Here is a 25,620-nt window from a genome sequence, read left to right on the forward strand (position 1 = left end):
ATAAATGGGGCCGACGGGAGGAGGAGAAAGAACGTCCTCAGAATGAGACTTCAAAGATAAACTCATACATTTCATAATGAGTGATCAGGAGGGGTTTCAAGCTGGAGAAAAGCAGGCTACAAACCAACTATTATCCTGTGAGCCCATCCCATGGCTCCCCCAGCCCTTCTAAACAGGGCCGGATCACATAGCAAGGATGTGCAGTGAAGATGCCCTCCTCATTCCATCCATCCTGGATGAATGGGAGCACGGCAGCAGGCAGTTCTGGGGCTCTTCATCTCCTCTGCTTTCTCTTGGAGATGTTAATAAAATGCATTTCCTACAGCCATTGTTTCATTTATAGAACCTTCAGCCCGGTTTTGATTGAGTGCACTTAATATAGTTGCTCTTGTTGTATAAAAGATTTTGAGCCCGGTATTTGACAGCCTTGATCTCAAAGAAAGCCATTAAGAGTAGTTTTATCTCCGGGTTTTGTAGCCATTAAATCAGTTTTTTATCAAGTCGCTGGTATGCTTTCAGGAAGATGTGTGGGAGAAATGGGGAATAAACCTTCCAAATTCAAATGTTGGGACTGCTTTGCTGTATTTGAGCTAAATGTTAATAACCAGAAAGGGACTTTTCTCTGCAGTAGAACATTATACTCCTCACTTTAGAGCACTGTGGGGCACAAACTTCCAGGGGACGCGAGCGCATGGTAATCAGCCTGATCAATATTCCACACTTATTCCTTCTGGAGGGATGGAAACATGAATCACTCCTCCCCTTCAAGCACTGCAGGTCCTGGGAGCTGCAGACTGGGGGCTGCCTGTGGGTCTGTGTCCTGGGGGGGGGGGCTGGACCATCAAGCCCTGTGACTGCTGAGCCCTGGGGCCACCAAGCCCTGGGACCATTGAACCTGCTTGGTGCCACCAAGCCCTGGGATCACAGCTCAGCCCTGGGACCACAGCTCAGCCCTGGGACTGCCACCCGCTGCCTCGCTTCCCTCCAGGTTCACAAATCATCCCCCACAGCCCTTTCAGATTAAACCATTTTTCTTTTAAGGAGATTAGCTGTGGCTCTCCATGCAGGGAAATGAATTGGGCCGCAATTAATGTCACTTCCCAGTTTGCCTGCTCCCTTCCTGCGAGCCGTGAATTAGAGCTGAAAGCAATGCTGACCATGTCCATAATGCTCTGTCACTTCAGAAATAATTTGGTTGTCTTAAAGCTAATATATAATTACCACCAGCAAATATTTCTCCTCCGTGAAGCCCGATGGTTCCCTGGAGTCATCTTGCACAGTTTTTCAGCAACCGTTCCTCTAATCGGGGGCGATGTATCTGAAACTTCCAAATCAAAGCCTACAAAGGCTAACAGGCAAATCTGGGTGGGCACTGCTGGGTCCTGGATGGGAACAAGAGGATGGAAAGGTCACAGTCAAGGAAAACCTTGAGATAATCATTGTGAGCAATGGCTGAAGGCTTCCATGCACTTCATGTCCTGTGCTCAGAGGAGGTGGGGAGATGAGCCCTGCCCTGGCACAGCCCCATTGCCCATTGGCCCCCTGTGCTGGGTGATGCAGAGTGGGCTCTGCCCAGAGCCATCGATCCACCATGTGCCTGCAAAGCCAAACCCAAATAGATTCGTCTCAGGTGAACCAAAGCATTTCACTCAGATTTTGACCTTTTAAAGAAAATGAATAATGCATTTGAAAATAAAAACTCATTTCAGACTCGAAAATCACAACACTTCCAGCTGGAAATGCCAGGGCAAAGCATTATAACACCTAATTTCTCTGATTCCTGACGTGGAAAATCTGTTCAGAGCAGCACCTTTCTGCAAGAGCGGTGAGCAAAGCCCTGGAGGGGCACCTGGGCCCCACATCACTGCCATCTCACAGCCATCCCCTGCTTGTCATTGATTGATGAAATGATGTATGGGGGTGTAATTGCTCTGTGCATTGACCAGGATGCTCAGTACCAGCTCTGTGAGAAGGTTCCATTGGTGGCTCTGGAGCTCATTGGCATAGGGGCTTTACAATGTGCTCTCTGCCATGAGCAGCACATTGAAGACTGCTAGCTGGGGAGGTGAGGATGATGATGCAGATGGAGGAAGGCCCCTCCATGCCTGCCCCCCTGCACCCAGCCACCCTCATAGCTCCCAATGCACGCAGCTGCCCTGCACAGCAAAGGCTCGTTAACAGATTGGAGAACGTTTGCTTGATGTTGCGGTGCCATTTTCCAACAAGTCTCTCATCGTTCAATTTGGCAGGCAATCTGAATACCCATTTGAACTAATAAAGATACCCAGTAACATCTTATTCCAACGCTGGCAGGCTCCCAGCTGACACCACGGTGAGCTTTTGTTCAGATTGGGTTTTCTCAATTTCATCCTCAGAAAGGGAGAAGAAAACGACGCAGCTCCCCCCATCCACACTGTTGATCTTCTCCCCCCTCTCTCTATAACACATGCCCAGGAGCTCAGCTCACTCCTGTGCCCCCTTCCTCATGCAAATGCCCCCCAGGGACGAGCTGAAAGTTTCGGGTTTGTTTTTCAAAGCTGTGCCCCCTTTTTTCCCCCTCTTTCCCCCTTTTCTCATCCTTTCTTATAAGACAAATCTGAGACCGGCACCACTTCCATCCAGAAATAGCCTTTCTCCCACTGCGCTGTGTGAGCGTTTAGCGGCTCTCAGCTCATGGTGTGACACAGCAGGGGACGGGATTAAGGGGCCATCAGGGGCCTTTATGGGCAAAGAGCCTTCTTGGAACTCAGTGTGATGTCTGGCACCGAGGAAGTTCGTATTATGGGATGGCTTCCTGGTGGGACATGGCTCCCAGAACCTCCAAGTCTCTGAGCACTTCCTTCTCTCATAGCATCCATCAGAAAGGCTCAATTCAATACAAACCTATTGCTTAAAGCTGAGCTTTCACCCCCACCACACTCACAGAGGTGGCTGCAGTGCAAGCATAGGGCACACTGGAGCAGTTTTGATAGCACCCTTGCACCAGGCTGGAGGAAAAATGGTGCCAGGAGTTTCCTAGTGAAACACCACTGGTTTGGGACAGGAGTATGGGATGGGGGGGAGGTGGGCAGCCTCCCCAGCAAGCAGCATTCTAAACCAGCTTGATTGTAGAGGCCAGCTGCATTCAGCTGCCTTGGCAGAGATAGGCTGTTTTAATCTTCTAACCTGACGGGAAGTAATTACACCACTCCTGGCTGCTTATCTTAAGAGCCAGAGCTCTTTGGTGCTCTCCTACCAGCACCTGGAACATTCCCTGCTCACACCTGAGCAGCACAGCCGGAGCAGGTCGGGCTCCAGGGCTGGGGAGCTCCACCTCCCCTCTTTGAGAAGCCCATTTTAGATGCACTCAATGCTGGTGCACTGAGCAAAGGTGTTCTCCCATAGCAGATAACTGCCGACCTCTAGAGCTGGGAAGGGCTGCATCCACACTCAGAAGGGAAATCCCTCTACCCTTGAGCCAGGCAATGCAAGGTCGCTCCCTCACTACACGTCCACACACAGTGATTAATTACAGCACAGCAGCACCAGGCAATGTTTTTATTTCTAACCCCACATGGGCGGTGTAGAGCAGGGGAAAAACCAACACTGTAAACCCACATCTATGAGTGCTGAACCGGGACGGAGCACAGCAGGGTGCAGGCAGGGATTGTGCCTGGTCATGCACCAGAGACAATATTTGGGCTTCCAAAGGGAATCACCAACACATTATTTGTTCTGCTTGATAGGTAAAGTTCAAGTGATGCTCTGCAGCCACGTCCTGCCTGGGTAAGCAAATGAATTTTGATGCATTTTTCCTCTCAAAAGCCCAGGATGGGGGAATTGGGGTGTGGTGTAGGATCCTCCACTTTATTCTGCTCTTTATAGGGCTCTGGTTATTTCCATCCACATTTATGCACATAAAAATAGACGTGGGCATAAATATGAAAGCAGATAATTAACTAATTAACCCCCACTTGAAGTGATGCTCCTGATGAAACAGTTGGACGGAGGGTTTGCTCGGTGCCTTCTCTCTGCTTTGGATGCTTCAGAGCAACTCCTGCAAACACAACCGAGACAGCCGCAAAGGGAGGGCAGAGCAGAATCTGTATGAGAGGTGGGCAGCCCCAAAGGTTGGATTAAGCACCTGGCAGAGCTTCAGAGAGTTCCTTCTCTCACCTCCAGTCAATCCCGCAACCTTCGCTCGACCCCTATGAAATTACCTCCGTTAAAGAGTCGCTCTGAGCGCTTCATTTGCATTCCTCAAGAAACATCGGGAGAAGAATCAGTCGCACGTTAAGCACGCAGTGATGTCATTAAGGGGGACAACTTCATTAGTAAGCATGAACAAAAGCAGCATAACCATTCCTGCCATCACCATCTCAGGGCTGTGCAGAGCCCACAGGAGCAGCACTGCCCCTCCAGTGCCCTTAAACCCACTCCTAACTGGCCTGAGAGCTTCCCTTTAAGTTCAAAGAAAGTACAGCTTAATTAAAGCTAATGTAGTGAGAACAAACTAATAGGCAGCAGAAGGGGATGTTAAAGCTCTATAATGATTTACGGTACTTTGCATACTGTAAGGAATGCATTCTGGGGGGGGGGGGAAAGGGAGCGCAGTTGTGATCTGCATTTCCCCTTTAGAATGGGGGACCTATGGACCTTCCCCTCTATAGCAGCCAAGGATAAAGCAGCAAGTCATTGATAATCCTTAAGAAGCGTTATTATACAAAAACATCATGAAACATTTTCACCTAATCGACTTTAATAACCCAACAGAGGCACCTCTTCTCTGCATTGGAGAGAGCAATAATTTCTTCAAATATGAGCTGTCATTTCCCATCAGTCCTAAGGAAGCACAGTAACCCAGCACACAACTTCAATAGGGCTACCAATATCATCACACTAATAACCCACAACAAGCAATTGTGTGCCACGTGCACACCCACCCCATGGGGCCAAAGGGAGGAATGGGGCCGGTACTGGTGGGAGGGCAGTGGTTTTGTTCTCATCTCCTTTTTTCCCCCCTCTGCACAATGAATCTTCTCCTCAATAGAACTCACCGTGGATTTCCAATAGTTACATCAAGGCCAAACAAGTCAGCACTGTAAGAAGGGGCAGATAAATTAAAATCCAGCAGGGCCGGCCGCTTCCTTCTAATCCATTAAGTAAAGTGGAGCTATCAGAAAATTAGGTGCTGCTTGATGTTTTCTGGGTACTAATGACCGTGACTTAACAGAAATAAACGCGGTGTAAGTAAAGTAGTGAGGGAGAACGGGAGCTTTTTAGCAAACAAGATTAAAACAGATTGCAGGAGGGCCATTGCTCTTCAGTCATAGATGTGATACAGGGCCTGATCTGCCCGTAAGTACTGGGACCTACATGGGTTGACACCACATTGGGTGGGGGGACCACAAGCATCCCCCCCCTCCCAGGAGGGTTTGGTGCAATAGGGAGGGACTGATGGGGCTCTGCCCGCAGAAGGGAAGATCATGATGCTGTCAGAGCTAGGTAGCAAACTTTATTGATCTAAAAAGAGTACAAAAGCATTACCAACTCCAAACAACGATTCGTTTGTGCAACATTTGATGTTGGCATAAAATAGTTTAGAAATATCTTGTAAACTTTAAGTTAAAAAAAACACACAAAGACTCAAAAAAACCAAAAAACCTTATAATAAAACGTTCAAAACGTTTCACAAGAATTAAGACCTTCTGCAGTTGTGGCACAGTTAGCAAACATTCCTCCACCCCCACTCTGAGCACAGGGCAGCCCAGGTCTCATACTCACCATGGGGCTCCTATAGGGCCAGAGGGACCCCAATGCTCAATGGGGTGAGGTGAGAAGCAGGCCCAGTCCCTTTACCTGCACAGTGCTGTGCTCATTGGGGAGCTCAGTGCATTGTCCAAACGAGGACCAGGAGCCGTGCCATGGCCTCAGTAGTAGATGACCTTCACACAGAAGGTCTCCTCGTTCTTGTCCTCATGGTCATTGATGTAGATCAGGATCTCCTCCTCACCCACGCTCTGACTTGGAGCAAAGCGCAGCCCGATGGTGTACACCTCCTCACCAGCAACCTGCACACAGCACAGCGGGCACATGGGGAGGGGCTGGGGGGCATCACAGGGCCTGCTGAAGCTCTTATAGGGGTAGGGGTGTACCTGAAAGGAGTCCTCCTTGAACTGCAGCAAATCAGGCCGGCTGGTGACCAGAAAGTACAGCCTGTGTGTGGGGTAGGGATTGGTGTAGGTGATGCGTTTGTTGGAGCCCTTCCCACTGCCCGCAGGGATGGTGATCTCAAAGGCCTGCAAGGCAAAGAACAGCACTGAGATCAGACAGAGCCTTGGCTGCTTTGCTGTGCACCCAAGGGGCAGCCCAGCACACCTTGCTGCTCTGTCCCACTCCCCTTCTGCTCCGTGCACCACTCAGTTCCTGCCATCAGCTACACGTGGAACGACCTCTGAGTAAAAGCATCTCTCCTCAGGCTGCAGTTTGCATCACTACATCCACAGAATTAATTATGAGACCGGGTGACAAAGGGACAGAGGAGCAGCTGGGGACTGGCCAACCAACGCTCCGACTAATTAATTTATTTCCATGGGGATAACCACGGTGCTAATTCAGATAACATGGCAGAGCACAGGGAGTGGGGCTCGAGCTCATCAGGAGTGGAGTGACATCAGTTTAAATGCTGCTCTCCAACCTCATCCAGCTCCGAGTGTTCCAGGAAAAACATTTCTAAAACGAACACATTAACTGGGAGATCTAATTTGCTATCTTTGAGCAAAGCCCTAACCTAGTGCAGTGCTAATAGAAAGCAGCATGCTGTAACTTTAATTTCACAACTGGGTATACTTCAGAGTTGACATTCCTCAGCGTGGAATTGCCTTCAAAACAGGCTGAAAGATACTTTACGGTGGGCTTCAGTGAGATTATTCAGGCACTGGAAGGCTAAACGTGCTCCAGTGTTTAAGTGAGGTGGAGAAATGGGAATAGGAACAGGCAGCACGGGTAGAGTCCACACACATCCTGCAGTTGTGGCAGGTAAAGACAAGTGACCCAGAGTTACACTGCAATACCGCTTTAGGAGATTAACTCAAAGAGGACAGTTAATCTCTAATCTGTCAGTAATTCTTAGAAATTGGCTTTAGGATCCTTGTTCGTGACAGTTGGGAATAATGGCAGCGTCTGCACGAAGACCAAGCGCTCGCCTGGCGATCGATAGCACAGCAGCACAGCCCCCAGCACACATCCCTCCTCATGCACAGAGGAGGAGAATACATGCCAAAAGTGGGTGTAGATGAAGCAATAAGCAGCAGCCAGCCCTGGGCTATCAGCATGGCACAGCCCCCAGCCCAATGGGGTCACCATGCTGACCCTCCTCCCTGTGAGTACCTTGGAAATAAGAGGCTGCCGGCAGGTGATGCAGAGCAGCCATGAGGACACCAGCTGGTGGCACTCCACGTCCACCAGGTTGAGGTAGAAGAATCTGCTGCCAGCCCGGAGCGGCCTCACACCCACAAACAGATCCACGAGGCCATTGGAGGGCAGGAAGAACGCATCTGCTGGGTCCACCTGCAAACACAGCGCAGAGGAAAGAGCTCAGGGCCCATCAGAACCTCCTCCCTCAGTTCCCGATGCTACAAGTCACAAAAAGCCATAACAGAGGGTGTCCTCAGTGAGGAGACAGCATCAGCATCGCTCACAGCTGCCGCCAGCATCCCCCCCTGAGAGGGAGCAGAGGAATAAATGAAGACAAACGGCGTGCAGATCGTTTTTGGAAGGCAGGCAGGCACCCCATGGCAGGAACAGCTGGGAGGGAATCTGCACCTCCATGAAGTCCAGCTCAGAATACAAATGAGCTCTGATTACACTAAGGAACGTACACCTATGATAGGAATATTTAATCCCATCTATATTAATGTAGAAGATCTGGCTGCATGACAGTGCCCATACCAACAGCAAGAGGACCCTACCAGCACTTTACCAACAGCTGCAGGGATCTTCTCCTACCCACACTGCTCGCTTTGAGCACTGCAGCAGAACCCAACATCAGCACAGCCGAGGCACAATGCTGGTATGGGATGGGCTGCAGGCAGTCCCCAAGCCTGGATTCAATGGCACACACCTCCGTGCTCCCATCCTCAATGGGATTCGTTCCTTCTTGCAGCCTCTGATAGCTGGGATTTTTTTCCTTTGTTTATGGGACAGGAAGGGAGTTTTTGTTCCTTTCATTACTCCCATTTACAATTATGACTAAATGAATTCTAAAAGAAATTAATAGTCTTCAGATAGTCTCATTAACGCAGATAATTTGCCCTCTGGGGTTTTGTACCGACGATCCTACACATGACAGCTTTAATCAAGAGGTAATTATCACAAAGGCAGTACATTCTCCCTAACTCCAAACAGGACCCATTGCATTTCCAAGGCTCACAGTGCTACCAGCCCAGCCCAGCCCCCAAGGGGACCCAGCAGGGACCCCCATGGCATTACCTTCAGTTCGTGGGGATGGGAGCAGAACGCCTTCACCCTGCGCAGGGTGCGGGTGCCGCGCAGCGGGACGGCCAGGCGGGAGAGCTGCCCTGCAGTGCAGCTGACATCCAAACGCTGCAGGGAATGCAGGTAGACCTGCCAGATGCGCTGCGGTTTGGCCAGCCAGGGATCCCTGCAGCAGAACAAAGCAATGGCACAGTCCATACTTGGTGCATTCGGCCCCAAGAGCACCTCAAGCTTTGGGCAAACGTCTCCAAAGGAATTTCAGCCTTACTCATGCAGAGAGAATGAATTAAGCCTGCAGACAGAGAGGCCATCTCCTACACTCACACCATTATTTAAGAGAGATTGGAAAAGCAAACGGGTATTTTGGGAAGCCTCCTGCCCAGCTCAGCAAGCAGAGCTGGGGAACCAGCAAGAGAACACTGATGGGAAATGTTCCTCCTGCTCTGCCTGTGCTCGGGGTGGTCCCTTCTCTTCTTTCTGGCTCCTGTTACTTACGTATAAATAGCAACAAAGAATGTTTTGATCTGTGGGCTCGGTCCTCCAGCTACTTTTAAGAAGACGTCCTGTGGTTCCCCAGGACCCTGCGCACAGAAATCAGAGCATCGTTAGGATGGTTAACCTGGAGATCAAACCAGCTAATGAGGACTCCAGGGTTTCCTTTCTATCAAGGAAAAAAAAACACACCAACCCACTTACAACAGCAGATGCTTTCAGGATCTAGTTAAAAACCACGTTATTAAGTTATCATACAGCTTGGTTGAGCTCTTCCAGTGTTTTTAATTACAAAAGAGAACACAAACGACTTCTTGCATTCCAGGTTTGCAGCTGTAATCAAATTTGGGCAATTTTTCCCTAAGTTTTCTAACAAGCCATAATCCAATTACCATTGGATCATGCACTGGAAATTAGTAACTACCCTTCACCACTGCCTCTGTTTATACACACACACACACAGATTCATTTCCACTTCTATCTCAAGCAGCAGAAAGAGAGCCCTGCAGACCTCACAGGGAAGCACAAAACAGGAGCGGTGTTTGGGGAGACACACAAAGCACCTTTCAGGGCTTGATCCAAAGAGGAACATAGTAAAGAACACACCAGTATTGATTTGCACCAGGTCAGGAGGGAAATGAGGCTGGAACCAACCCTGAACTATTTACTCTCCAGTAAAACAGGCACAACATGAGGCATCGGATACCAAAACAATACAGCCTGTTTCAATTGGAACCGAAGGCAATTCTGCCTTAATCACAGCCAGTATTTCATCCCTATAGGCCGATAAATCAGGATGCTACCACGGGTTGATTAAAACAAGAAACCACAGCAGAAGGATACAAGATAAAGCGACATAGGAGTGTAAGTGGTACCATGTTTTTGGTTTCACAGATCACGTTGGGGTCACTGCAGCGGACATGGACCTCAGGCTCACCACCCCGTATCCCCACCAGAGCTCCTGGAAGAGACAACAGCACATGTAACATTACAGAGCGTTTTATTCATGTTTTATTCTACACCATCACACAGCTGTGAGCTGCAATCCCTTATGTTGAGCTACCGGAGAACAACCGGGTCAGACCGGTTCAAGAGAGTACAAAATTAGTGCAAGCAGATGGATAGAAAGCAAGCAAGGAAGCCCAAAGGCCATAGCAGAATCATGAACAGGCTTTGAAGATGCCAAGAAGCAGAGAAAGCATCCTGGATCGCTCTCTGGATGCCACCCCCACCTCCTGGCAGAGCCCTGAGGATCACCTGGGAGCGTGTGCCATGGAGGCAGGCGGATGGCTTTCTTCAGGAAGGTCAGCTCGGGGTGGTAGAAGCGGAAGGTCTGATCCACCACGTGGGGCCGGGGCTCAACCTTCACCTGCAGCAGCGCGATGGGTTTGCCCTCACTCACAGAGAAAGCCACCTGCATGGGGGGAAGGAGGGCAGAGCAGCTCAGTGCCAGACATGGGAACAGCATGGTGAGGTCAGCACTCCATTCCTGGGGCTGGCAGGCAGCCCCACGTGTCTCTGCATCCCCACCTGGATGGTCTTCATCTGCACAGCCCTTGGCTCCTCCTGCATCCTCCCTGCATCCTCTTCCTTGCTCAGCCCCACTGGTCCCTGCAGGAAACAGAGCACTTGGTTTTGGAAAAAGCCCCATGACACATAAGCAGTGTTTCCTTGGCAATGCCACCACACTCTGCTCCCAAACACGATGCAGCTCCCAGCGTACCAGCAATGCTGCAACAACTGGCTCTGCAGAGAACGTCTGGTATCGGAAGGGAATGTGCACGGTCTCCTCGGGGCGCAGGTAGACCTGAGGCTTGAGGTCATCCCGCAGGTGGAACATGTCCTCCTCCAGCGGGGTGGCTGTGTGGGTCAGCTCCTTGAAGTGCCGCCATTCCCTCGGGTCCAGTATGACACTGGAGGAGCGAGAGATGGAGCTGGTTGGCAGCAGGTACCACCCCATCACCACAGATGTGTGCTGGGAAAGGTCCAGCTCCAAACCAGACAGGAGATGGTGAACAGCCCACGGGCACTGTGAGCACACACACACAAACAGATGGTTGTTGGCAACTACCTGAGCTCAGGGTGGTCAACCTCAACCGTCACCGTTTGCTGGACGTTGTAGGGGTTCTTCAGGACAAACTCAAAGAACTCAGCCGTCCCCAGCGTGGCATACAAAGTGTAGGTGGTGGTCATGGCCTGTCTGAGCACTTGGGTGATATACCGGTGCTTGACGCGCTCCCGGTAGGCACTGACGATCTGCAGGTACTTCATGTGCTGCTCAATGGAACCCTGCAGGGATGAAGGGGACAATAAGCCCAAAGGCAGCACAGGTTGTGCCAAGCACCCGGCCTGTCCTCACCATGTATTGTGGGATCCTGCAGATAGCACCATCCTGCTGCTGCTCCACCGCCAAGCACTGCGGCTCGTGCTGCTGGATGGCTGTGGCTTCATGAGACTCACACAAGCGTTCAGGGATCTGCTCCAGCTGGTGCCTCCACAGAATGGCAGCCAGCTCAGGATCCACCTCAGCCAGCCTGCGGGGCCGAGATACCCTGACATCTGCAGGGACACAGCACTCAGGTCACCAGCTCTGTGCGAGGCAGGATGGCACCCCCCAGTCTGGGGATGGCAGTGAGGGGCTGAGCACCCCCAGAAGGACTCACCAGAATGCAGGGTCAGCTCATGGCCGCTGCCTAGAGAGGGCACAATGTGGGTGTGGGGCAGTGATGGGCAGCCAGGGCTCACGGGGGTCTCCCCACAGTGGTGACCTGGTGGAGCAGAGCCTGGGGTCAGCCCCATCTCAGGGCTGGGATGGTGTGCTGGGCTATGCAGACCAGCAGCATGTAGTAACAGCAGGAGGTTACAGCCAGCCAGGACATGGAGCAGACAGTGCTGGTGATAACCAACAGAAAGGCAACAGCCAGCACAGATCCACCTCCTCTGAATTACCAGGCACTTACATCCCAACGTTTCCTTCCCCTTAAATTGTCATAGATCTCTTAAAGTGTCACAAAATCTACCGGAAAATGTTATTCCCACCACAGATCTTTACAGACAGTTTAAAAAAGTGGAAGCAAATATCTCATTGCTTACAATGTTCTCTGCGTTTCACGATGATCCCTCTGGAATCCTATTGCTATTGCACTCCATCTATCTTTTCTCTAAGTGACAGAGCAGTTTCCTACTGAAAAGCAATGGGGACGTCCAAGTGATTTAATGTCGACCTTTGGAACCAGCTCAGGTTTCCATCCTCACTTGGTGACGTTTCAGAACCACAAACCTGCTCCACCACCACTTCATGCCTGGAGCCCAAGGCACCAAGAGCCCTCAGACACCAACTGAAGGTAGTTGGAATTTACTTAAAGAAAAGGAAAATAAACAAGTGTTTTGAAAGGCCAGAGCAACCAAAGGGCCGCCGCTGTCCTGGAATGGAGTGTTTTTCCTTTCCCCTTTCTTTTGCCAGGTTGGAGTTAAACTCCTCTCTGGGTTGTGAATCTCACATTCCCCCTCCCAGGAGCTTATCATCCTTTTGCAGGCAAAGTAGGAAAATGACAATTTAAGATATCTTCAGAAGAAAGATTAGCTCCATTATAAGATAAGAGTTTAAAACCTGGAGTCACTGCACATTTATAGGACGGTGAATTAAATATAACAAAATACCCGCTGCACTCCGGGATGAATAACACCCTCAGCAGCTCTGTTTTCTGATGCAGGCTGCTCTGCCATTCATCCTATCCCTGCTACCCACCTGTGTATCACTGCCTGCATCCATCAGCCTCAGTGCTACCCTGCAGGAGGTGGGGATGGTGGGCAGAGCATCAGGGCGCTCCGTGCCTCCAAGCTCAGCATCTGCCTCCCCCAGTCACAGGGCTGACACCCTCTGTTGGGTATCTCAGAAAAGCTTTTTGCTTTCTGGAACATTTTGCAACACTATGAAGGGCTCCAGAGGGTACTCACCAATGTTGGCCAGGCAGAGGTGCAGGCGGCCCCTCACGGCCACACGGACACCCAGGGGTCGCAGCACATCCCTGCCTGCTGCTGCATCCTGCTCATATACAGTGGTGCCCACCTCCAGCTCATGCAGAGTCCTGACAGCCGGCCGGCCCTGGCGCAGCAGGGGCTGTAGAGGAAGCAGGGATAGGGCAGCACCCACCTCCAGCAGGACAGAGGCTGCTGTGCCTTCAGCCACAGCACACAGCCCCATCACACACACACATCTCCCACTCTCAGCAGATGCATTTCTTTCCCAGGCTGCCCCAGACGCAGCTCTTTCATTGCAGCTTCTCCCCAGGAAGATAACAGCCAGGCATTCGGGTAACTAGTTACTGGGGCAACTCAGATCCAAGAGATTAAGAGATCTGGATAAAGATGTCTCTGCATTTCCTAGGCCTGCTTTAATTTTTCTATCCAGTAAGCCTCAGTGTGGCACAGAAGTTCCAGGGAAGAAAGTTAATGCTCCGCCGTCGCTTTCAAGGATAAGATGACAAATCCTGTGATTACAGGCTTGTCAGATTGACATCAGTCTCCGTTAAACAAAGTGGCTGATAAAAACTTGATTACTGAAGACTCAAGGGTAATCTAACAGCATCTCGGCACAGGACAGAAGGAAGAGTCAGACCCGTCTTGAAACCCTTGCATGCTAAGCAGTTCTCCCTCATCATTAGCAGTCATTAAGGCTGAGGGAGAAGGGCTCCTTACCTTCAGCTTAACAGCAGCAGAGCCGACCAGCAGCAGTGAGTCCCCATCCCAGACGTCCATCTGCAGGCTGTGCTCAGCCAGGTAGTGCATGAAGACACGCTGCTCCCCAGGCCTCAGGAAGGTGGAGTCCACCACAAACCTCAGCTGCAGCCCTGGGGCTCCTGCAAGAAACAGCACAGCAATAAAGACTTGTATTGCATCCCCTGGGCCCTGCCTGCACACAAGCATGCTGTCACAGGGAGCATGGAAAGCCAGATGTAGGGCTGCTGCTGAGCCAGAATAGTGTGACAGCACCTGGGCCCACCCCCAGCACCCTCCTATTCTGTGCAGTGCAGCTTAACCCCATCAATCACACTGGGTAGGACCCCCACTTGGGACCCCTCATTGCCATCAATAACTCCAGGTGAGGAAGGAGCTTTACTGAAAGCATCTCCCGGGACAGGAATTTAATAAGACACAAAGAGAAAGACGAAGCATTTTGCTCAGAGAATCAGATGAGATTACTGCAGGCACTTGGCTTTAATGCCTTGACTCCCTTTTTAAACGCGCTCAGCCCCGGCTGCAGTCAGCAGTCCTGGTGTCTGGATCATGTCACTGATGCTTATTGATGTCTGACTTCACGGTTTGACGTTCTGAACACTTTTAATTATGTGCCACATAAACTAATGGAGGTTTGCAATGAAAGCAGATAGCAGTCCATTCCCTTGGCCTGGAGGCATGCCTAAATCTGATTGACAAAAATGCCAATTGAGCCATTAAGTGTTGTTTAAACCTCCCAGGTGGCTTTTCCTTATACAGTAACACAACAGTACGGCCCATACACTAAAAAAAGAACAAGTCGACTTGATGAACTATATGCAACACCATTGAGACCTCAACCCTCAACTGCACAACCAACCTCCCACCTACACAGGGTGGCCTTGCTTCTCTCCCAGCCCTCCTGCTCCATCCCAAAGAGGATGGGCCATGTGAGGATGTTAACCACCACACCAGGACCAGAGCCCACCAGTGCTCGGGGTCCCATCCTTGTTCAGCTGAAGCAGCACTTGTGCTGGTGCAGCAGACCCAGCTGCCCTCTCGCCATCCACATCGACCAGCTGCAGCCGCGGGGTGGTGACCGGTGGGAAGCGGTAGAACTGGAAGGTAATGAACACTGTCCTGGGCCATGTCCCCTCCATCACCTCCTGAGGAGCCCTGGAGAAAGAGGAGAGTGGCTTTGGTCAGCCTTGTTTGGATAATAAGCTCCTCACCCAACAAGAAGCAGAAGAACAAGAGAAGATCAGTAGCATGGAAAGTATTTGGACTTCTCTGAAGACAGCGGGCATATGGTTTGCCTTTGCTTTCCAAAAGCCTCCCAATTCCAGCTGCCTTCTGCCATATGCTGTGACGGAAGAGCCAAGCAGAAGTAGCATTTTACCCTCACCATCTATGGAAGAGCTGTGAGCAGTGCCTCAGAGAGAGAAAACAGCCCTCATGGATGGCTTCCCAAAAACTCAGCTCCCCTCCATAACTTGCTTTAAGTAGGAACCCTGCACTAACTAGTTTGATACCAATGCATGGCCAAGATATACCACAAAGAAACTGGAATGCATCATAAGAGTGCCTTGAGAGAGCAATGATATCATTTTGGAGCTCTTCGTGGCTTTACTTTTGTAGCAGGCACTGGGAGAAGCAGCTCATGAGCAAAGGCTTCTCCCCCAAAAGGCACCTCGAAGCCCTGCAGACCTCACCTGCTCAATGCAAGGAACTGCAGGATTATTTCATTGCTCTGCAGAGCATCCACTTCCTCCAGCTGAGGACTGTAACACGCAGGTTCCAGTGGCTCTGTGACCCGCACGGGCTTCTTGTTGCCATCCAGGATCTCTGGGAAGCCGGTGCTGTGCAGGAGCATCAACATGGCACGGCTGAGTGCAGTGCTGGAAATGGCAAAGAAATGACGTTGAGTGAGTGGTAACAGCAGCACCAACCCATGGCAACCCCCCAAAATCTCAGCCCTACAGCCCTCACCTCCCAGCAGGCAGCCCCACAGCCGTGATGGGTGGCTGCAATGGTGCAAAGGGCAGGACCCACAGGTGCCCACCACTGGAGGCATCCACGTGTGGGGAGCCCGAGCCCAGGTCAGCCTCCAGGTGTGTGATGGCAGCAGTGTGCTCGGTGTGGCCATCCTTCTGTGTGCTGCGGGACCGGGGCGCTGGGGCACTGCGGCTACGTGGCACCACGCGCCCATCCCTGCCCTGCGGGGAGGCCAACAGCTGGGAGAGGGACAGCTGGAAGGGAAGAGGCTGCGATGAACAGAGCAATGATGTACAGGGAAAGCAACACCACGCCACAACCCACACAGCCCTGGCCAGGTTCTGCCAGCAGTCTGTGCCACTCAGATGCTGTTTGCTCTGAGATTTGGCACAGCAGCATCCCTGCTCCGCTGAGGAACAGCACAGCTTGGCTGCCTGCAGGTTCACACCTCTGCTTCTTGCTTTAGCAGCCACGCTGTACTTTCTCTTGCAAAGAGAGGAATAGGAAAAGGCAGCAGAAAGATCAAACGGCTTCATGCAGTCCTATGAAGCACTTCATTTCATCACAAATATTTGTGTGCATTGATCCCCACAACAAGATGTGAGTATCTGCAGCTTGTCTTAAATCCTGATAGCTCTCCACAAAGCACACTGCCATTGGCACACACCATGGGACAGCAGTGCCCAGCAAATCTGGCTTGTCAAAACCCAGAACAGTCCTTAAAAATACACTTGGGGTGTGAAAACAGCTCGGAGGATTTTGTCCAGCAAATTATACATAGAACTCGCTTTCCTCCCTCTGCTAACTCGGATTTTAGCTGCACATGCCAAGTGTTGCACAGCCACAGCAGCCCTGAAAACCAGCAATCAATGGGACTTCAGGCAACTCTGTCAGCAACCAAACTGAACCTCGTGATGTGGGAACATCGCTGCCTGCTGCCCGTGGGGCTCAGCAACACAACCACGTGGGGAAGGCACGCAGCCAGGGGAAGAAAACCTCCCAAAATATAAGGCCCTGAGGTAATAATGAGAGCACAGCGATAGCACTGTATGTACAGCACTCACCCCTGGTCCCTGTGTGGAGGTCGCCGGGTGCAGTTGGGAGCGCAAACCTGCAGAGAAGCACAGAAGAAGCTCAGCAAAGCCAGCACCCAACACAGCCCCACTGCCCAGGGATGGGCACAGCCCTGCGAGGCAGCCCACCACCTCCCAGCAACCTGCCTGGCTTATTTCCCCCATTCACACCGCTACCTGCAGGGGAACACGTAGCACATCTCTGCACTGAGTGGTTATTTTGCTGGGAATCTGAATCTGCCAGCAAGATTTTCCTGTTGTAAAAACACAGCTCCTCCATCTTCAGACAGTGCTGCGGTTTCCCTTAAAGCCATGTGGCACTGGCTAAGTGGATTGCTTAATGAGACGTGAAAGTTTTTAGGATACTTAAGGTTTTCATAGCTCCTCCATTATTTCTTGTCACTCCTTTCATCTGTTTGTACATTCATGCCCCCAAACGCTGCGAGTTTTATGCAGTGTTTATATTTGGCTGGTCTGCTCACTGGCACGGATGAACTCGCTGTTCCAGTAGGCAGCAAAGCCTTTAGAGCAGAGCAGGAACACAGATGTTTTCTGGCAACTTCAGGTTGCTTTTTCAACCACGTCTAATCTCTGCTGTTTTGTTCTCATTATTGCTCACTGGAAATCACCCCCCTTTCTTTATGTCTAAAATATTGTTTTCTTTCCATTACAATGGCTTTGGCTGTCGCTAAAGCAACGGTGCACAGAGGTACATGGAGCTGTTAGTGCAGAAGGGTTCCCTGCCCATCTGCCAGACCCCAGGATCAGCTCCATGCACAGCTGAGCCCCCACATCCATCCCTGGGGGAAGGGAGGGAGGTCGGGGTGCCCCACACCCCCAAGCCCTGCACCTGGGAGCAGAGGGTCACCATCAGTCTGCATTCACATCCACTGCTCTTTGCACTGACACCAGCTGGAATGCACACAGATCCTTCAAGCAACACCAGGAACAAAACGCCCAACAGCAATGCTGCTGGCAGCCTCACCCAGCAAACCCCAACAACTCCAGCACCGTCTCACCCTCAACGATTTCCCCTGTGATGTCCATTGAACCAACAAACTCAGCCCTGGAGAGCAGCGAGCCCGGAGCTGGATGTGCCATGGGCTCCCATCAAGCAGCAAAGCCGCGGTGCCACTGCCACCTCGTGGTACCAACACCCCATTAATCAGGTAATCAACTCGCACGTTGATGTTTAAACAGGCAGCAACATCGGGAGCAACCCCACGTGCACATCCACAGATGGGAAAGGACTAAAAACAAGGGAGCAGTGGGAGAGGAGCAGCTCCTCCCATAGCAGAACCACTAAATTGCCCCAAACAAGGTGTGCAGCCTGATTTGGATCCCAGTGCAAAGCACGGAGCAAAGCAGACCTCCAGGTTGGCTCCCACTGATCAGAGCAGGGGGGAACCGACCAACAAAGCTGCACAAACGGGAGCAGATTGTCACTGCTCAAACCCAAGGCAAAGAAGCCCTTTCCATCTCCAAAGCACACAAGATCAGTGCTGAGATCCCCACCATCTGCCCCCTGTGCTATAGATATGTATAAGATATATATGCAGTCGCACATACACACAAGCAGCCTTGGTTCTCCCCCCCTCGTAAGAGGAGGGCGCTGATTAAACACGCATTGCTGTCACGCTCCAGGAACTCCAGCTCAACGAGATTATTTATTACTCACAGCCTATAAGTGACACCTCTCCCATCCTCGGCCATCTGGAAGGATTACGATCACAGAGATAAGCAGCGGTGCTGGCAGGGAGCAGCACATTGCTGGTGGGGCCACAGGGCCCTTCCAAGAGCTGCTTTGTTCAGCACTAAGACCCAAACACTGTCAGAGTGACCCAGCAGGAGCACAAAGGGCAACGAGTGCAATTCCTGCACGTGGCTCTGCTCCCATAGCACGGGTGGATGTGACAAGGTAACAGGTAGAAGGGTTGAAATCACACCAACCTCAAGTCCCCTCCCTACAGTAATTCATAAAGCATTGGATAGCACTGCCACGTTCTGTATTTTAAATGCCACCAACACAGAAAGCACTCACTCAGTGACGGCGTAGGAGGCTCCTCCAGCTCCTTCCCAGCTTTACTCGAGATGTCTGCAGGAGTTACACGACGTTCTGCATCGCTGGAAACGTGGAATTGGACAGAACCCGACGCGATGCGCTTCACCTGCCATGTTCAAGTTGGAGGGCTGTTAGAGAAAAGCCACACACATCCACGTGCTGATGGGAACAGAGCAGCCCTTACCTCCTGGGAGCTCTCGCTGTCTGCAGGGTTTCTGTACACCATGGTCTGGCCGGGGCTGGGATGGGCACCACCACGTAGGGGCAGCAGCACTGGGGATGAGGTGGCACCCAGGAAGGGGCTCCAAAGCGCCCAGCGCACCGTGTGCATGGCAGCTGCTGGGCCCAACGCACTGCCAGCTGCAGCCTGCAGGAGAGCACACAGCACAAATGCCTCCCTTCCATGCAACCATGCTCAGGATAATTGCAGCAACAACACCACTCTGCAGCACAGCCCTTCCCTGCCCATCTCTGCCTCCAATGTTTGAGCCCAGCAGCCCCACCAGCAGCAGACATCAACCAGGAATCCCCCCCAACAGAGCAACTGGGCAATGAGAGCTCGGCTGCACCAAGCAGCAATGCAACCTGCAGCTGAGGAGCTGCAGCCCTCCCTCTGCACTCAGCTGTCTATTTTTGTGTTATATCTCTCCCCAGCGATGGGAAACCCACACAGAGCAGAGTCTGGAGGGTTCTGCTTACCCCAGTGCCTCAGCAGCCTCTCCTTAAGCCAAGGGGTGCAGACCTGAGGCAAACACACAGCTCGCTGCCAGCCTTGGCAATCAGTGCCCAGCTCCTGCCGGCTGCTAATTACAGCACTGACCAGCTCAGCAATCAGCTCTGGGATTAGGCTCTGCACTCACTGTGTTACCAATGACCCCCACACTGCCACCTCAGCAGGACAAATGGGGACTCGTAAGGAGTCTATCCCAATCAATCCAGACACAGGAGCAGCACCCAGAGGTGATGCTGGGGGACCAGCACCCTGTATGCATCCCCATCATTGTGGGAGCTCCACAAGCAGTCAGGTCTCATAGTTTCAAGGCCCAGAAAGCATCAGATTTCAGCTGCCAGAAAGACCTCAGCAATGAGCAAACCCAAAAGGAACAGGAGGGGTTAATCTCTCTTAGGCTGAATTCTAAAGAAAAGAGCTTTTTGAATTAAAAAATAAAGCTGAATTTCTCCAAATGGGTTCTCCAGAACACGCCAGGACTGCTGCAGGCTGTGTTCCTCCATCTACATACACGCAGAGGAGAGAATTTAACACCATATAATTAAAATGACTTAATAAGCCCATTTGTGTCACATTTCACCCGGTGCTGCAGAAAGCACTCCGACATTCTGATGTGAGATATTGGCCTCAGCTCCTCCAGCACGAGGAGGCAGCCCAGGAGGGATCCCTCCATCAGCAGCAAAGGGAGCACTGCTGGAGCCCCGGAGATGCTGTGCCCCCACGGAGCAGCCCTCCTCCTGCCCACAACTACCACACTCCTCTGCTCTCAGAGGTCCCAGGGGCACAGCAGCCCTGTAAAGCACTGCAGAAACCAGGGTACAGAAAGCACAGGAAGGGCTGAACATGCTGAAAGTGCTGAATTTCTCCCACCACCACCCCCCCCCAAAGCCCTGGCCCCACCTTGGCCATAGCACAGATGACATACTCCAGCTGGAAGCAGACCCCGAAGGCCGGGTGGGCAACCATCTCACTCAGCTGCAGGCGGCTCCGCAGCAGCAGTGCCTGCTTTGCAGCGCTGCAAGGAAAGGAGGAGGAGGAAGGGCTGCACCCTGCAGGCAGCAGGGCACAGTTTGTGCATCCCTTACCTGTCCGTGGGGCTGGTGCTTTGTCCCTTGGCCACTTCAGATGCTGGCTGCAGCATGGCCACCTGCGGGGGCTGGACAAAGCGCAGCCCATTGTGCACACCAACATGCAGCCGCCGCTCCTGCACGCACAGCGTGCTGCCAACATCCTGCTACAGCCAGAGATGAGGGGACAGGCACTGAGCCCACAGCAGGGACACAGCTGCCCGCATCCCATGCAGCACAGCTCAGGGCTGAGCACTCAGTGCACACCCAGGAGGTGGAAGGGCCACCTGCACAGTGCCAAGGGAAGCCCTACATCTTTGTCTTTTTTAGAGCAGCTGAAAACCCAAATTCTGCTGATCAGGGTCTGGATGCCCAAGGTATCCAACATAAAGCACCTGTGTGCTCATCCCCACCTGTCTATGAAACAAAGCAAAAGGCTTTTGCAGCAGGAAAAGCAGGCACTAAGCAGAACCGGGGCTGCAGAGCCATTCATCTGAACGCTCCCACTCCACCTGAGGACAAGCACCGGCACACGGCTCATCTCTCCCCATTTAATTACACAGGCATCACCTTCAGCAAGCGGTCGCTGCTCAGCTGCTCCAGCAGCTCTTCCTCAAACTCCTTCAGAGAAGGGTGCAGGCGGATGCAGAGCTGGTCCAGGTAGCAGGGGGTCGTCCCCATGAGCCGTGGCTTCAGGAAGGCATCACCTGCAGTGACACACAGCAACAGGGCCACACTGGGACAGCCAGCAGCCCCAGCTTATGGGCATGAAATGGAACAGAAAAGCATCTCCAGCATAAGCCAGGCAGGATTTCAGAGGATTTCTCCTGACAGCCACAAGATGGGACCACTGCGCTGCGCTGCTGCCTGCCCTCAGCAGAAGAATTTACCACTGCCAAACGGATGACAGCGTCGTTCTGTTCTATGCATTTCCAGATCACATCATTTCTCTGTCAGATCAACAGGAACAAGGCTGGCATCCTTAAGGCAATGCTTCAGAGGGCTGCGTGCAGGAGCAGCTCATTCCTCAGCCCTGCCAGCTCTTGGCTGCCCAGAGCACCACCACCACCAAGGACAAGCTGAGCCAAGCTGTGCAGCCTTCTCTTAAGACTCCTCTGAATGACTCCAATCAAACCAACCATTCTTTAGCCCTCACCATTTCCCAGGAGCAAAGCAATTAATGGAGAAGGGAGCGGTTCCAGTGGTGGCAGTGGGACATGAAGGGCCCTCACCTGTGTCCCCTTGTGCAGGCAGCAGCCCGGGTATCTTCTGCAGGCCAGATACCAGGAGGTTCTCAGGAAGGAGGTGAAATACCTTTTCCAGAGGCAGGTGGGGCTTCAGGCTGTACTGCAGATGGCTGCTCTCCATTACAGTCATGTATTTATTCTCTAGACAAAAGAAAACACGACGGAATGACAAAAGCTGTGGGGAGACAATGCTACAGAGCTGCCATTCTGCCCGCATCCTTCAGACTCATCAGTGCAGGGCAAGCACAAAATCAGTCCCCAGAGCATCTCAGCCCCAGCAACGCACATGGACCTCCACGCTGTGCCAGCAGCATCTCACACAAGGTGACTTTGACTGGGAGCCTCGCTCAGCTGGGACAGCACAGCTATCAGCTTCCAACCCCAACACGTCTCTTCGGAATGGAAACCCATAACCCTGACATTTTCTTTCCACTACATTGCTTAGAAAAGCGTTTCTAACACATTTGCCTTGAAATGTACCAAAACAGCACAGAATTTCCTCCTTTTCTCCGCAGTGCAGTGAGGATATTGCTTCTCAAAATGAGCCAAGGTAATAACCATATATTCAAACAAACAGCTATTTTCTGCATCAGATCCCAGGCTCGCATTCTCATCTCCGGTGCAGCCACACACAGCCCAAGGACATGGTCTGTCCTGTGCTGCAAGGGCATAGAGCCCACATCTGCTGCCTCCATCAGGCAAACCCAACACACATTTGGATGCAAAGAAAGGAGTGATAAGCACTGCATGCTGCTGCTTACTTTCTAGAGGGTCCTGGAGGAGCGGGTGCAGTAAGGCACGTGGTGTCCCGTGGTACAGCTTGAGCCTGAAACCAAAGGTGAAGCACTCAGTGGATTCCTGCATAAGGCCCCAGCAGCAGCCCTGGGGGCAGTACCTACGCTCTGCCCTTGGCAGCCAGGTCTGAGGGCTCCCGCCTGCTGTCGAACAGTGGGATGAGCCCGAAGCCACACGACACGTCCCGTGAGAGCCCTTCTGGGGTAGGAGTCACAGCCACCACCTCCACCACGGCCATGATGCTGGGGTAGCTGAGCGAGGTATGGAAGTACACAGCCTGCGGAGAGATGGGAAAGAGGGGCAGCTGAGAGCTGATAGCTCTCAGTGAGGATAGGGCACATCTCTATGTTAGCACTGTAAAAGGAACCAGGAGGGGATGCTGATGTGTAATGCTGGGTCCAGCCAACATATCACGCTGGGTTCACATGGGCTGCAGGAGCCTCTAAACAACAGGACAGGGAAGGCAGGGCACAGTCACCTCCCCGGGATGGGATCTATGCTGGGATCAACCTTTCCAGTAAAGCCTCATTATCACAATGCAGTGTCCCAGAGAAAACGTAGGCTGCAATCACGGGCTGCCAGGAAGGGATAACAGAGAGAGGCATTAACACATCATCCCAGAGAAATAAATCGCTCCTCTATTATCTTTTATTGCAAAATGCTGAAATAATGACCGCTGCCTGCTGACGGGTGGCCAGGCTGCAAGAGACTGATGGCACGGGAACAGGAGCTGCTAAAGAACATCTGTTGTTAAGGTTACAGCTGGCTCCTAAAAGCCAACAGCAGTTGCAGTAACACTCCCATCTCCTCTAAGCCCTCCATCAGTGCAGCAGGAATGTTCCAGCAGAGCTGACCTGGTGAGTGACAGACTTGGGAGCTCTGAACTACAACGCAGAGCTCCATTTCCATGTCCTGCATCTCAAGGGCAGCACTCCATGCATGGGCTCACACAGCACGTGGAGCAGCACTGCGTTCCTCTCTCTTGGCAGCACTCTGTGCCATGGTTTCCCCCATCCCTATTCATAAAGCACGGGCTGAGTGATGATTCAAACACCCCAGGATGAAATGCATATGCCAATGGCCCTTCAGATGCCATCGGAGATTTAAATAAATCACAAAGTGTGGCTCTGATCTATGCTAAACTTCATCCTGGGCGCAACACATTGATTGAAGTGGAAATAAAGGCTATAATTAGACAGTACCCTGACCAAGGAGATGAAATCAAAGCTGCAGGGACTGCAGCCTCACACAGCTGTACGCAGCAGCAATGCAGCTGGCTGCACACCATGCAAGGACCCATGCAAGGTTCTGCCTTAGGGCAGTAAGTTCTGCAGGGACCCCGGGTGGATAAAAGCCTGGTGCTGTGCAAGAGCAGAACCCCTACAAGAGCTGCTGCTCAGCCCATCTGTGTCTGAAGGAACAGTGCACTCTGCTGCTGGCACGGAGGCACAGCACCACATCATCCAGCCTGCAGCTCATAGGACTTGTCCATTAGAACGCATCATAATTAATAACCGTGCCTCAATGGGAACATGGGAGATGCACCCAGCTCTAAGATCTAACAGAGCAGGGAACCAAAACCCCAACACGAAGGCAACCAACCTCGATGGCCATACCTCATTGAAGAGCACACGAGGGGGCTGCCCTGGGGGGCTGCTGGGGGTCCGGGTGCTGCTGTGCCACGTGTGGCCAAAGAAGTGGCGGTGGGCGACATCGAAGAGGGACAGGCGGAGCTGCAGCTCAGCTGGGGAGCGCTGCAAGAGAGAGGGGGGTGTGAGGAATACAGCTCCTCACCTGCACCTGGGGGCACAGGGAACCTGGGGGGTTGAGCACAGCTGACTCGTGCTTCTACATTGATGCTGATGAACATTTGTAACACATCACCCTCCTAGTGCAGAAAATGCTTACCTACCCTAAAGGGCAGCACTTAAAATTGTAGCTTGGATGTGTAGATGGAAGCACATGGGATTTAGATACAGCTCTGCTTTGATACCGGGAGGTTTAGGACCCCAAAAGGAAGTAAATGGAGCAGAGATCTGAGCTCTGCTCAGCCCTCCCAGCAGCTCACAGACACGGGATGAGTGCTGGGCACTGTGCAAACACACTGCAGGGGCACACAGAACTTTGATATGGCCTTTGATGCCAGCTCCCTCCCAGTCCCACAAGCAGAAGGGATTTCCAACCAGCCCAGCACCGTCCTGTGGAGCCACTGGTGTGTGACCTGCTTCCTGCTGCTGGCTTCACAGCTCCATACCTGCATGACAACGGAGCCCTCGAGGCACTTCAGGACGCACCGGAAAGGCACCGAGTGCTCCGGCTCGCCGTGTCTGCGCTGGGCATGAGCTGGGACGGCCCGGCTCTGTGCAAACAGCCGCTCCCACTCGGCCATGTCACCCTTTGGGGTCACCTCCTCCTGCAGGGATGTGCTGGGGGATGCTCAGCTGGGGGAGAAAGCACACATGGAGCTGCACATGGAGCAGCGCAAATGCACGACCTTCATTCTGCCCAGCATCCCTATTACCGACCCCAGACCCCAACTCCTGCACGGTGGGGACCCGCAGCAGCGCCCTGCGAACCAGCTGTGAGAGCTGCCAAAGCTCTGAACGTGGGGACAGCATTGATCCGGGGCTGATGCCGTTGTTACCCGGCGTGGCACCACCGGCAGCTCCGCACTCGGTGTGTGCGGTGCAGAGCCCCGCAGAGCGCACGGCACACCCGCACCCATAGGGCCCCTCTATGCGTTGACTCCTCCGACACCCGCACGAGCGGCGTGTCCCGCACGGAGCGCTGCGGTACCGATGCGGGTCGCCCCGCCGCGCACTCACCGCTCCCTCCGCGTCCCTCCGCCATCTTCCCGGACCGCACCACCGCCGTGCGGGATGGGGGGGAGATTCCCCGCTCCGCCCCGCACCGCCCGCAGCCCGCAACGCCCCAACGGCCACACGCGGTGCGGGAACGGCCGGAGGCG

General features: G+C 52.5%; 1 protein-coding gene across 5 annotated transcripts; it reads right to left on the bottom strand.

Moving 5' to 3' along the window:
* Positions 1 to 5,474: 5,474 nt before the first annotated feature.
* NPHP4 (nephrocystin 4) lies at positions 5,475 to 25,518 on the bottom strand. Of its 5 annotated transcripts, none has more exons than XM_015882498.3 (29): positions 25,478 to 25,518; positions 24,907 to 25,093; positions 24,269 to 24,406; positions 22,757 to 22,929; positions 22,619 to 22,683; positions 21,843 to 21,998; positions 21,181 to 21,317; positions 20,629 to 20,774; positions 20,444 to 20,558; positions 18,998 to 19,180; positions 18,793 to 18,919; positions 16,743 to 16,789; positions 15,673 to 15,932; positions 15,396 to 15,581; positions 14,672 to 14,859; positions 13,666 to 13,826; positions 12,925 to 13,087; positions 11,631 to 11,735; positions 11,327 to 11,526; positions 11,039 to 11,256; positions 10,691 to 10,880; positions 10,498 to 10,578; positions 10,225 to 10,381; positions 9,843 to 9,928; positions 8,971 to 9,056; positions 8,470 to 8,641; positions 7,369 to 7,548; positions 6,135 to 6,278; positions 5,475 to 6,050 (listed from the first exon to the last, which is right to left on the bottom strand). In XM_015882498.3, exons 2-29 carry the CDS (start codon positions 25,039 to 25,041, stop codon positions 5,910 to 5,912), a joined length of 4,140 nt encoding a protein of 1,379 aa, XP_015737984.2. In that variant the 5' UTR covers positions 25,042 to 25,093; positions 25,478 to 25,518; the 3' UTR covers positions 5,475 to 5,909. The 5 variants fall into 5 exon arrangements, with proteins under 5 accessions (XP_015737984.2, XP_015737983.2, XP_085365343.1 ...); XM_015882497.3 differs by having other exon boundaries at positions 20,629 to 20,777; XM_085509217.1 differs by lacking the exon at positions 24,269 to 24,406 and having other exon boundaries at positions 20,629 to 20,777.
* Between the last annotated feature and the right edge of the window lie 102 nt (positions 25,519 to 25,620).

Source organism: Coturnix japonica, chromosome 9 (genome assembly GCF_054131305.1).
Source record: "Coturnix japonica strain WE chromosome 9, WE-NBRP24, whole genome shotgun sequence".
NCBI classification, from domain to species: domain Eukaryota; kingdom Metazoa; phylum Chordata; class Aves; order Galliformes; family Phasianidae; genus Coturnix; species Coturnix japonica.